At 39.6% G+C, this 13,543-nt stretch overlaps 1 protein-coding gene across 1 annotated transcript in view; it reads right to left on the bottom strand.

Annotated features, from left to right (window-relative positions):
- The window catches only part of LAMA4 (laminin subunit alpha 4), a 105,516-nt gene extending 98,887 nt beyond the window's left edge, over nucleotides 1-6,629 (bottom strand). The window contains exon 1 of the mRNA XM_021555532.3: nucleotides 5,976-6,629. Within this exon, the coding sequence (XP_021411207.2) occupies nucleotides 5,976-6,176 (201 nt within the window). The 5' untranslated portion in view covers nucleotides 6,177-6,629. The remainder of the gene's footprint in view (nucleotides 1-5,975) is intronic.
- Between the last annotated feature and the right edge of the window lie 6,914 nt (nucleotides 6,630-13,543).

Raw genomic sequence — 13,543 nt, 5'->3', positions numbered from 1 at the left:
AAAGAATTAAATTTCAGAAACTTTGGAGCTCTAACAGCTTTGTGTACAATGCTATTCAGCAATTGTTGAATCTTGCATTAGGATGCATAACCCAAACATCCCCTCCTCATGGTGGTGTGTGAAAATGGATTGGGATCAGATCCAAACATTCAAGAGGACCAATTAAAATATAAAACACAAAGAGTCTATATTTTGGTGTTTGAAATCTAAGTCCAGGAGCAAATTGTAAATTATCAGTGGCTGCTTATATGTTACTCGGAAAGCTTATATGTTACTCAGAAACTAGACCTCTTTTACACAGCTCTGGAACACTAGAAGCTTTAATTGTTATCAGTATAAATCAGGCCAAATTTTCCTTCAGAAAGCAATTCTTTCATTGCTTCTCATGCCCCCTGGAAAAACTGGACTTTTAATTCCTTCCTTTCTTCCCATGTTGTGAATAAGAGTGGGCATAAAAGGCTTTTTATTGGTTTTCACAGCCCAGAGTGAGCTTTAGGTCACTTTGCTAGTACTTGCCCAAAACTTTGTGGGAATACACTCAGTGGAGTTTAAATTTTGTTTTCTGGTGATTATTTTATACATCTTCTTGAAACGGAGAAAACTTCCAACTATGCATCTGCTCTGTCTTGTGCTTCCATTTGCTTTAGCTTCCTATGATTCAAAAGGTTTGGAGACTGGTGGCACTACTCCAAGCAGCTGATTTTCATTAAAGTTTTGATGAGAAACTTAAGTTGGAATCACAAACATCTGCAGTAAAACTTCCTCCCCACTAATAGATGTTTCTCAGAACATAACTTGGTATCAGAAAAAAACAGCAGTTAGAAATTCAAATTTCCCATTATAGGAGTTAACCTAACATAACCTCAAGGGTCTGAAGTGAATTGATTTAAAGATCTGCTTTTTAAAAGTGTATGCAGTTCACATTAGCTTTAAAGAATATAAAGGTTCCTGTCAAGCTAAAATGCTTTTTGGCTCACACCTCAGGATTAGGTCTTCTGCGGCTTCTTGTAGTACTAGCTTGTTTTGAACAGATTGATTCTACAAGCAGGGATCAAATTGTGGTTTCGTTCAACAGTTTGCAAGATTTTCTGTTCCAACCATTTAGGGGGAAAGGAGTGAAGACAATTTGGTGATATTTTGAGTCTTTGTTAACAAGTGGCTGGGACTTATGGTTGCTGTCAGTTTATATATTTAATGTGAGCCATTTTAGAGAGGTAAGTTTGTCACAAGTCCCATGCTAATAATTGCTTATCACTTTAGAGATAGGCAAGCTGCTGATAAAAGTTAGGTGGGAAAAAATGATTGTCAAACATGTCATTTTAACACACAAGTTCCATCAGATGATTTCTGCCTCTTACTTTCTCTTACAGTAAATGACTAATTTTGAATTGACTGTGATAATTGTTTCCTTTAAAGGACTTTTGCCTCTCTGCCTTTCCCCTGAGCCAAAAACACTGATGCTGAAAAGAGTTTTCCTCTTCTATCTATCCAACAATATCATACCTTCCTTCAGTCTGGGAATTGGATTCCTGCCCTGTCCCAACTTCTTTTTTTTTTCTTTACTCTTAAGACTCTTGATTATCTCATTCTTGCTCTAATTTTTTCCTCTCCTTTGTCTTGCTGCTTTAGTTTACTTCCTTTCCCACTATTTACTTCACTTCTTCTTTCCATGGAGGACATTTGAGATTATCTTTTTTTGGCTTGGCAGATGTCTCCACAGAATGTCTGTCTTCTGTTTCTTCTCCTAATCCTTCCCACACTCATCTCCTATTCTGGTCTCTGGCCTCTTGTAAGTCCTTTACATCAGAATGAAATTAATATTTTACTGGATGTCACCTTACATTCATTTTATATTAAGAAGAGTGACAACTAAGTGTCACAGAGAATCATTTGTGATACTCTAGTATTCGAAGTCTTGTACCATGTTTTACTCTCACTTTAGGCTCTTTGAGGAACTTTCTTCCTAATGGGGAACAAAATCTACACCTATATAATTAAAACCATTATATCAGAGAAATTTACAGACATAAATGTTGACAGTGGCAGGCTTCAGACTCAAATGGTAATGTATGACCTGCCTCTCCGTTTAGAGGCATGTGTTTGACAGTGGGCCATAACTGTTCTCAGAACTTCTGGTTTTCAGTTTTACCGTTGTGCCTCACCAAACCTGGAAGTGTCCCACCATTCCCTTTCCTTCTGCTATGTCCAAGCTAGTGAGTGGAATATAAAATAACCATCTCTGATGTTAGCCACTTCCTTATCTGTTTTCATTTGCTATCTGCCTCTTTTAAGTATTTACTTCCATTTCTCACAAATTTTCCTTACAAAATATTTTAATCTATCCTTGTTTGGAAAAAACAGTCTCATAATCTCCAAACTGCTGTTGGGTTGCACTGATAAGCTGGATCCAGTGCTCTGCATTCACTCTTTTTCTCTCTGTCTCCCCATAGACATCAAGATTCAGGACTGTAACATCTCCCCACCTCCCCTTATTATCTTCATGAGCCAAGGAACTTAATTTTCCTAAATAGCACAAAAGTACTCTGAGTACTTAAGAGTGCTTTTCATATTCATCTGCCTCTTCATGGACAAACCAACACAGCTGAATAAAATCTCCAGTGCTTAATCACTTATGAAAATAAAATTTTTAACTAACTTAGTTTCAACATAGTCATATTCAGTTTCCAATTGTTCCATATACCAATACCTTAATTTATTAGACTAATAAGCCTATTTTTTTTCTTCTGTGTGTAATTACACAGTAAATTCGAATTTTTTTCTTAACCTCTCTCTGAGTTGGCAAATTGGATTGCATACTCTCTCAGCTATCTTCAATTTCCTAATACTGTAATCCTTCTCAATATACCTTTCTGAATAATTTTAATCAATTTATAAACAATTTTTTTTTTTTAAACAAGAGGCAGATAACTTATTCCATGGTGATCACTGATAATGCTCCTTATGTAGGGAACACAACATTTCATGGTGTGGAATCTAGTCCAGTTAAACATCTACTTTAGCTGATTCATAAAGCTGTCCTGAAGCAAGCATCCAACAAAGTCTTTCAAGAGGAAGAGACTTCTTTGATTCTTTCCAGGGAACACCTCTAGGAATTAGAGGTTTAAAAAAATCTGCTGTCTGCACTACTGTATGGGGAATTTGGATTTGTACATGAAGACAGCCCATGATTCTGATTGAAACATCTAGGAACAATTTATATGCCTAATTTAGGTGGTCTAGATTACAGAATGACTAAGAATGAGGGCACCAAGGTAGCTGACATTGCCTGAAGTCCAACTCAGACCCATGGTACTCTCTTGTGCATGGACACAGCATATCAGCATCGCATTAAGAATGTAGTTACTTCTCTTCTCTTGAAAGGTTTTCATCCTAATTTTGGGGAAAAAAAAAGGCAAAGCTCCTCATTAACTTTAATTCTGTTTTTTTAAACCCCTTCTCCCAGTTTCTCTTAGCTTAGGGTTGCCACACATGGTAAAGGAAGAGGATTGGAAAGCTGAGAAACATTCACTGATACATATTTACATTAACTGAAATCTCCTGTTTTTCTATAGGTTCATAATATCAAACTCTTACCAGGATTTAAGATCATCCCACCATTTACATCCTGGAAACACCCACTGGCGTGTTCCACGTTGCAGCTGACTGTCACCACAGACCACAATGAAGCCCCATCTGTGGCTTTGTAACTCTGCCATAAGAAACTGCCCCCTTTGTATAATTTGGCACTATTTGACATGACTAACAGCCTCTGTCTGCTCCGGGGAGCTGTAGGCCTGAGTCAATATTTAGACGAAGGAGCTGAATCAAACCGCGCTGTGTAAGGGAGTTTACTCTGCGGTTCGCTGTGAGCTGTGGGTTAAGCACTTGTGTTTCTAAAGAGGCTAATTCAAACCTACTGGGATAACCCTGTTCCTGAGGCTGAGGAAGGGGAGGTGAGCTGTGGGAGGAAGAAGCTCTTTAAGGACCAAAAGTAACATTCCTTCCTCAGATGAGAGACTACCAAAGTGTCACTCTCCGTCCCCTACATAAACCTCCAGGCTTAAAGCCTGTTCCTCAAATCCTGTTACCAACCACACACATGGATCAATGAGCAGGTTCTCACTCTTACAGAGCCATTTGTCCTATCCCCAAAAAAACATCCTACTGGGCCTCCTTGGAAATTGCCACGGAGGTGGCAATTTTCAGGTGCTGAAATATGCAGCTAGCAAGGGGTCCCAAAGTCCCTGCTTCTTCCTCATGAAACCATAGCATTCTGCAGCCAAGGGCCTTGGCTGATGATACCAAGCACAGTCATCCAGTTGGAATACGGGATTCAGAGTCTCAGTGCTGCCATTGCATAGGTTTAAGTAAACTACCAGAGGCAACATCAGTTATTATATAACATCTATTATGTTGGCCTGAGCAAAAATTTAGAAAGGATTGAAATAGTTGAAGGAAATTAAAGTGTCATTCCCCTGCAGTGTCCAATATATCCCACAGTGCTTTCCCAAGGTAAAATCTAATATATTTGCATGAAGAAATGTGAACTGTGTCTTTGGGAAAACCATACTATACTATCATAACAAGAAAGACTAAAAATCACTTATGCTCATTATCCCATGAAAAGCAGCTACAAAACCCATCCAGCTCTTAAGTCAGGCATTTAATTGAGGGACTTTCCATGTTGTAAGCAACAGGTGGCAATGCAGCTTCTTGGGGCTGATCCGAGGCCAGAGAAGAAAATCTGTACATCCTACACCATGAAGCCTGTCCAAAAACTTGGATGGCTCCTGAGAGTCCTTATGCTGAGCAATGCGGAGTTCAACCTTCAGTTTTCTCACACAGGTCATGTTTCAGGCGAACTCTCTGGCAGGGTGGGAGGCGTTTCCTGAGGCTGTCCAGCTGCTTGGAGCAGGGGAATGAGCTCTGTCCTGCCCTGCAGCAGTAGCCCTGGATATCTGAAGGCTTTATGCATTTATTTCTATGGCTGTTAATTCTGGCAAGTGGAGGATAGTTGGAAAATCAGCCATGTGATATTGGAAATTTCGATCTTGATATTGTCACAGTGACACAGCTGTGCTAATCTCACCTCATTTTTGGATGTTATGCTAGAAGAACTACTCTTTTCCTTCCCATGACCTTATGGAACTCAATTACCCTTCTACTTTGTATCTACCATGCATGAGATATTACTGTGCTGTGTCCACCGTTCCACTTCCAAACTTACCCCACCCCCCGTGTATGCTGGAGTAATTTATTATTTCCTCAAGACATATTTTTGAGTAGCCCATTCCTGATGCAGTGTTGCTAAAATAAAGAGTATAAATCAACCCCAAAATAACAGGGGAAATTTTTCCATTGTCAAATTGCTTCTCAGATCTCTCAATAATCTCAACCACATAATTTTTGGAACTTGAAATCTCTGTAGGTGTGTTCTCTGCAGGCAGTTTCCTAGATGCATTTGATTTATCATCCCCTGCTTTCACTGTGAAAACAAACTTCAGATTTTGGAGGTGGATGGCATTTAGAAGCAAAAGCACAAACTTTTACAGGACAGAGTTTGCCATCAAAAAATAGACTTGTTCGGGAAATTTCAGTGAATTACAATTGCAGGAATTACAAAGCAAGCAGAAAAGTGTTGTGACAATTAACTCTTGTAAAATAGCTCTGTTTAGACAGGCCTGTTTAGCTATGTTGGCAGGAAAGGCAGAGACACGCTAAGCCAGCTTCACTGCAAAGTACAGCAGCTGTCTGCTCACAGCAGGCAGGACATGTGTACATTTTGAAGTCTGAACTGTATCTTTCCAGTCCCGAAATGCAATGTCTCAGACCACCTCCCCCCTCACCCCCAAATCCTCCTATATTGCTTTAAGGCTCAAATGATTAAGCTAACATTTACCATATGGGATCTTTGACACAGACAGGTGAAAACAGAAAATTGCAAACACTAGAGAGAGAGAAGGGAATTACTGTACCTCAGCAAAAGGCACCCAACTTCCAGTAGCTACTGCCTGCTGCTGCCCTCTGATAACAGTGGCTTCTTGCGTGCTGACCGCTGAGCTACCTTCAATGTCAAACTGAAAAACGCTTCCCTCACTGGAGGCTGTGCTGGAGGAGAAGCATCTCAAAAAGAAAAATACAGGAGAAACGAGGGGCCAGGCGGAGATCAAAGCCATTTCCTCCCCTTACATCCAACAGTGGTCTTCTAGCGTCTCAGTAATTGTTTACCCTCTTCTGCAATCAGCCCCCCTTGGTTTAGTGGTGCCTCAGTTATTTTAACTTTCTTTCAGCATTCAGTTTCCAGATGTGGCACTTCAAGGCAGTCTAACCGGATCCTGATTTAAAAGAGGGAAAAAAAAGAAAAAAGAAAAAAAGAGGAAAAAACAAGAAAAAAAAATGAAAAGAAGGGGAGAAAATGCTTTTGCTGCCTCCCTCGTTCTCTCTCCGTGCCTGTGGCTCCTCTTTTTCCCCAGAGGCTCGAGCACAATAACATACAGATGGGCAGTGCTTAAGCAGAGAGTGTCAAACAGAGATTGTATTCCAGGAAAGCACCGCTAACTCTCCAACCACCTTATCTCCCCCTGTCAGGATACAGACTGACACTCCGTTCAGTGCTCTGGCTTCCTTCACATGTTCACATCATTCCTTCTTTTACCTTTCGTGTGGAGACCCTCCCACTCAAACTTTACTGTTCAGAAAGTGAGGTCACCCTTTCCTCCCTTTCCATGCCAACCCCCCACAACTCCATACGACTGCTCCAAACAAATCATTGACTCTCCTGACTGTTTATTTTTTAACATTCTCCAGTTTATTCAGCAGAAGGCAGAAATGTGCCAAATTTATTAAATAGAAACCCGCTAGACTAGCCATTCCTTATGTCTTGGGGGAGGGGAGGCTGTGGGCGGGAGGAGGAGGAGGAAGAGGAGGAGGGAGACAGCCTGGCTGTGACATGGGCTAATAGGGCTAAGTGGTTTCTCTAACATGCTTCATTCAGCTCCTTTCCCTCAAGCCCAGTTCTCAGCTTCTCGCCGGCTTGTGAAAAAGAAATCGTTCACTGTGATTTTGGAAAATGACTTCATTCTTCAGACTCATGAACTTTTATTTACAAAGACCATCTTGTATTCCTTTTTCAAGAGATGCTTTGTGAGGCCCTGGTAACAAGGCTTGCAGTGTGTATGTGAAAGTGAGCTGAATATGTTGCCCACAGTTCACTTCATTTTGTGACTACAATCTCAAAAAGACAAGACAGTAATCCTTGCTACGTTTTGTGACTACAATCTCAAAAAGACAAGACAGTAATCCTTGCTAGGTTTTGGGATGAAGTCGGGGTATAGTTATACTAATGTGCACTGCTCCAGCCAAGAGGTCAGCACCCTGTCCATCAGTGGTCCTGAATGCAGGGAGTGGTAGCACCACTGGCCAAATCAGGATTCTTTCTTAAATCTTCACAGAAATTGGCTTACCAGGCTTTATTTTGAGAGTGGATTCCTTCTTTTTCCCTTCCTTTGCCCTTACGTTCTGGTTGAAGGTATTATTGACCAAGGAAGCAGCCAATAGAGATTTAAGGCTAAAATGAAGACTTTTAGTGATCTGTTAACTTCCATACATGTGTAGGCACAGTTTTGGACCCATGAATGTTGTACAGAGGGACATAAGGATGTTCACTGTGAAGAAACCCTGCCTGATTCAGAAATTGCACAGCTGAGCAGGCAACGCCACTTAAGCTTGTGGAACAAAGTATTCCCCCAGCAGAAAAGAAACACAAGGGTATGAAGTTCCAAGACCAAGGTTAGGAGGAGGAAATAAAATATATAAATGGCAGCTGAGGGTTATTCCATTCTGAGGGGAAGAGAAGTATCTCTCTGCTAGCTGAACCTGACCTGTTAGCAAGCATATAGTCCTCCCAGAGCCTGAGGGTGAGATGTCACGGCTGCCAGGACTTTTCTAATTCTTTCTGGTAATGGCAATCCTGGAAATGTCCTGTAACACATCTGAAGCAGGAAGAAGAAGACCAGGGAGTCTCCAGGCAAGAACTCCATGAGTATCCCATTAGATGTCCTGCTACAGGGGCAACCTTGAAATGTAAAGATAACATTAAAGCAGGGCTAAGAAAGAGAACAAAACATCTTGAAAGTAAATTATAGAATCACAATTCACATGGTGGCAATGGAGATTTTTAATTATGCAGTGAATTGTGAAGCAAATTGCCATGATATGTGTGAGAATATTTTTTGGATATTTTTTGTTTTTTGAAAAACCAACCACCAACCAATCTTCTATGTCTGCTCCCAGGCATTTGGCAGCAGGCTGGCCAGCTTGATAAGACAGACTTTAAACTAAAAGACCTGGGGGATGATTTCCAAAGTGGCAGTGCTCACAGCACCACATCCAGGTGGGAATAAGCAGACCAGCCACAGCAGCAGCAAATGTTTCTTAGCTGCCTCTCAAGCTGAGAACCAGAAGGCAAACCACCTGAAGTGTGTGTCTACTTCCTGCACTCCTTCTGGGAAACTGGCATGCTCCATTACCCCTCTGAAATGCCTGTTCACCAAGGCATGCAGCATGGGGAATAAACACAAGGAATTAGAGGTCTCTGAGCACTTTCAGGGCCACAGCTTTGGTGCAGTTAGAGATGTGGTGGGATAGCTCACACGACTGGAGTGCTAGCATGGCTGAACATGTATTTTAATGAAAGACAGGCCTGCAAGGTGAGGTGGTGGAGTTGGTGTTCATGTGAGAGAGCATATCGAATGGATGGAGCTCTGCCTAGGAGTGGAGGAAGAATGAATCAAGAGCTTATGAGTAGGAATTTACTAGGGTGGCACTGTTGTGGTTGTTTTCTAGAAGCCACCTGGTCAGGAAGAAGCAGCATCCTGGGCCTTGCTCAGTGCAGACAACTGACCATTTTCATCCTGTACATTCCATTGAGAGACATTCCTCATCATCTGCATCTGTATTCATCTTCTTTACCAGAACAAGAAATACCATCAGAAATGTCATTAAGGATGCTAAGATTACAAGTTCTTCATGTAAAGTCTTGTGTTTTTTGCACACATGCAGCAAGTTACCAAATGAACTTCAGAGTATGTTGAAAGTGTCTCGCCTAGTAGGTTAATCATAATGCAAAATTCCTGAAATACATTTACAGAAAAGAGAAAATATATTCTTGAAATGGGCAAATGTTGCCAAGTAAAAAAAAAAATTGTAACCCATCATATTTCTTTATGTAAAATCTGAACTAATACATTCATATCCCTGTAGAAGAATTCACTATGCTAATTTACAGCAGTTTGAGAGAGGAAATGCTGTAATTATTCTCAGCAAAAAAAATCCTAAAAGGAGGAGGATGTCTGCTTAATATTTTTGTAAAATCCCATACTAGCCTAAGGAATTAAAAATTTGAAAAATTTCATGTTGTGGTTCTATATAACAAAGGAAATACAGGTTACTTCAAATGGTGTAATTATTAAGTAGTGAATAATTTATTCGAAAGAAATACAAAAATAGAACAGAGCTCACATGATCTGTCTCCCCAGATATATTAGCCCCATACAATAAAAAAATATGACCAAAGTATTTTGAGCAGAAAATATTACATATTCGCCTAAATATCACTATACAGTGGAATAACTTGTTAAAATCCAACTGCTTAAAAAAGCAGTTTTCTGCATTTAATTTTAAATACTTTAAAAGACTGTATTCCTTTTAAAAGAAGTTCAGAATTGTCTAAAAATTGAAAAAAATATGCATAGAGTGCTTATGAAATACAAACCTTTAAATATAAATTTATGCTGTGATAGACTTCCAGTTTCTTAATCTTTGGCTGAGATGATGCAGCTGTGTTACATAAGCAGCCTGAGATACGGAACAGGACTTTTTCAATATGGCAGGGTGCAGAAACACAGTTTCTCCTTCTGTTTTCACTGTATCATCTTCTGTTCTTTTTACGAGTTCTTTCCCCCATCTTTAACATTTGCTTTTGATTCACTGTGATAGACATTAGAACTGGTGAAAGACAATAGGAAGAATCCAGTGGAAGGCTTATTACAAATAACATGTTCCAAATTAACCAGTCTCAAGCTTTTGTGTGTGGGCCACTGGTGGTTTGTCAGTTCCCAGTGGGACATCTGCAAGCAGCCTGTTGAGCTCTAGTGCCAAAAATTACCAGTTGAACATTTGAGAATGTTACATGGTGGTCCAATGGAAGTGTTGACAGTTGAGTGATGTTTGCCATCCAAAATATTTTGGAACCAGTTTTCAAAGTACCTTTCTAAAGGTTAGAAGATGTTGGCAGCATATCTTTGTATCATCAAATGAATTATCTACAGTCAGAAACCTGTGGCAAACAAGGGGCACAAAGCAAGAATTGCTCTATCACAATTTGTGCCAGAGAGAGATGCTAATGGAATTGTAGCTATGCAAACAAAACATCACTTTTTAAAAATTATTTAATGTGTTTTGGATTATGTCATGCTAGAAGTCTCAGTTTGCAGGTAGAAAGTAGAATTTATGCTGTAGGGTTCAAAGATGTCATACTGTCAGACTTCAAGTGGTACACCTGGTGCGGGCAGGGAGACGTAAGCATGTTCTTTGTTTCTTTGACATACTATTTAAGGTCATCAATTATTTATTTTCCCACATGAGGACATTTTAGAGCCAACAGTTCTTATCCCTCATGTTATTAATTACTGGCAACACTGGGATCTGGCTCATTCCACATTGCTTACAACCAGCCTTACAGTGTTTCTGTGCCATGGTACTTGTCACTGCCCAACTTCTCCACTGTAAATCTTCAGTTAAGCATGCCAAAATCTTCCTAATCTGGTGGAAATTTAGTACTAAATTCCTTAGTACTACAGATTTAAAGACAACCTTGTTTACCAAGAAAAATGTCTGAAGGTTTCCATCTCCAGAGTGTAACAGAGTGTTGCATCTCTCTCTTGCTAAAAGCCTTCTCCTTGGAAAACGTATGCACATTGCAAGATTACGAATGAACCACAACATATGTAATACTGGATAACTTGAAAAACCCAACCTACACTGTTGTTAGAAATCAGTCAGATTTAGAATAGTGTTTTTCCAATCCAGTGTCCACTCCCCAGAGGTAGCCAATAAATAATAATAACAACATTTTCACAGTTTTTCAATATGAAAGTCTTTTAGTACTTCTGGTAATTTTTAACAGTCTTATCTGAATCTCCTGGTACTCTTGCTATATCATTATTCATGTTGAATGGCCTGAACTATAGATGTGCTATGCTACCATTAATGATAATATCTACTTAATTCCTTATGAATTCTAATATTCTGTATACTTCTGAGACAGCTTGTCTAGCAAATTGCTTAGAGGTGAGTAAGAGGTGTTAGCCTAACTTCAATTATAGAAGGGTGCATGAGAAAAGAAACCACCATCATACATAGTGTTGCATAAACAGCAAAGAAACTCAGATGTAAAAATGTGAACTAGAAGAGGTGAGGCTGGTGAGATAAAGGTGGTATTTGCAGGGGTGGAAGCCATACTTCTTGTCTTTTGAGGATAAACAGTTGAATTTTTTCGTTTCCTGTTACAATTCTTATGCCATCTTGCAGTGGCAAGAGAACTATTGTAATCTTTCAATCAATCAGTTTCTTGACCTAGTGTCTCTGACACTTTGGCTTGCACATTCAGGACCTAATATTTCCAGATGGTCTCTCATATAAGTTCTGGGCATATCTGCTCATCTGTTAAGATAAGATTAGCCAAATCAAAAGACAAATTAATTCAGTCTGCTATAGCCAGTAAAGCGATACCTTTGGTAGAACAACTAAAATGTTATGTGAGAGTTTTTTTTTTTTTTTTAAAGCTATTTTTATAATAGAATTGTCCCTAATTTTATCAAATATGCTTGTAGGGGGAAATTTGATTAGGAGGAGTAGGACAAGTATGTTTTGCTTGTAGATAATGACAATGCTTAGTATTAGCATAAATATCAGTATCACTAGATACATTGATGGAGAAAGGTGTTTTAGAATAGCTTTGTAGTCTATTTGAGTTGTTGACAGATTTTATTGATAAAAACAACACATCACATCATACAGAAGAGAATAGGTGGCCCTGACTAACAATGATCCTGCTAAAACAAATCCTTCTCTTAAAAGGAAGTCCCAAACTCACATTTCCTTATAGTTTTTCCTTTTGCTCCTCTTGTAAATCTTTTCCAAATTTTCAGAAAGGTACTTCTTAACTTGTTCATTCTTCATGATGCCACTCGTGTCCTTACTGCCTCTGAGAATTCATTGGAGAGTCCCCATATCTACAGCAGTTCCTTTGTGAGCCTGCTCTTGGTTTAAGTGTTCCTCCTGTTGACTGTACTTTGTCTCCTTCACTAAAACCTTGGACACAAAGGGCTAGCTGCTCTTCCTGGTCAAGACAGGAAGGGTTTACTCTAACAACAAGAACAAAGAAGATTAAAGCAAAAAAAAACAAACAAAAAAAACCCCAAAACCAACCAAAAAACCCCAACTCTACTTACTTTATATAATCTTACTTACAAGCAGATATTCTCAACTTGTTTGTGGTACTCATATTCTGATTAACTGCCATAGTGCACTCCTGCACAGTGCCGTGTTTCCTCATGCATTATGCTTTGACCTCAGCTGGCCTCTTTCTGTCTGGAGTCTTTAGACATTTCCCTTTCTCTCCCAAATTGTTTGTCTAATTCAAGCTGCATGTCACTACTTTTTTTTTTTTTTATTAAATTCATTCTCCCTCTTGGGAAGCTTCCCCACCCTTTCTCATCGGTTGTTTGATCATAATAATGGAATATTGGCAAAATAAAATCATTGCATAAAAATCCACGCTGAACTTTACAACCCCTGTAGAAGTGCCCATAAAACAGCTTTTCAAAACTGAAAAGAAAAAAGCCCCACCCAAAATCCCAGATCCTGGAAAACTGGCTAACAATTCTCCCAAATCCAACAGTGCTTAACTTAGCCTTGGATATGAAGTCATACAAAAGTACATATTCTGGCTCACTGCCAAAATAATTCCCATGGGTCCTCCTAGGTCAGCACAAAGAAGAAATTATCTCAGATCCCTTCAAGTTTATCCTCTTTACTCCAAAGATATGCTGGTGGCTAAAAAGGAGTATGTTGCCTGCAGCTTACAGCAAAAATACGATCTAACAGAGAACTGAAGCAATACTGAGATCACCAGCAGTTTAACTAGGCCAGCAAAGCTCTTGGTGTAGCTTGTTTTCTGGCAAGTGTGGTGGGTTTTAAAGCCCCTTCAAAACTCTGAATTTTCCCTGACATGTCCCTTTGTGCTAGATGTAGCAGAGAGATAGCGGACTTGCGAGAACATTCTTTTCCAACCTGTCATGTCCCATAGGAGAGCATCCCAACACCAGCCAGCTCTCTGTGCTCAGTCATTCCCTTTTTAAGCATTGCACCAGTTTTAAAATTGCTCTGTGCCAGCAGCGCTTGAAAGTCAGCCTTAGTTGCCTTGCATAGCAAGCCTAAAATGCAGTCAAAAACTTTTCTACTCTGATAGGAAATGTTTCCC

Source organism: Lonchura striata, chromosome 3 (genome assembly GCF_046129695.1).
Source record: "Lonchura striata isolate bLonStr1 chromosome 3, bLonStr1.mat, whole genome shotgun sequence".
NCBI classification, from domain to species: domain Eukaryota; kingdom Metazoa; phylum Chordata; class Aves; order Passeriformes; family Estrildidae; genus Lonchura; species Lonchura striata.
Note: the sequence above shows the minus strand (reverse complement) of the source record. Positions and strands in the feature narration are given on the sequence as shown.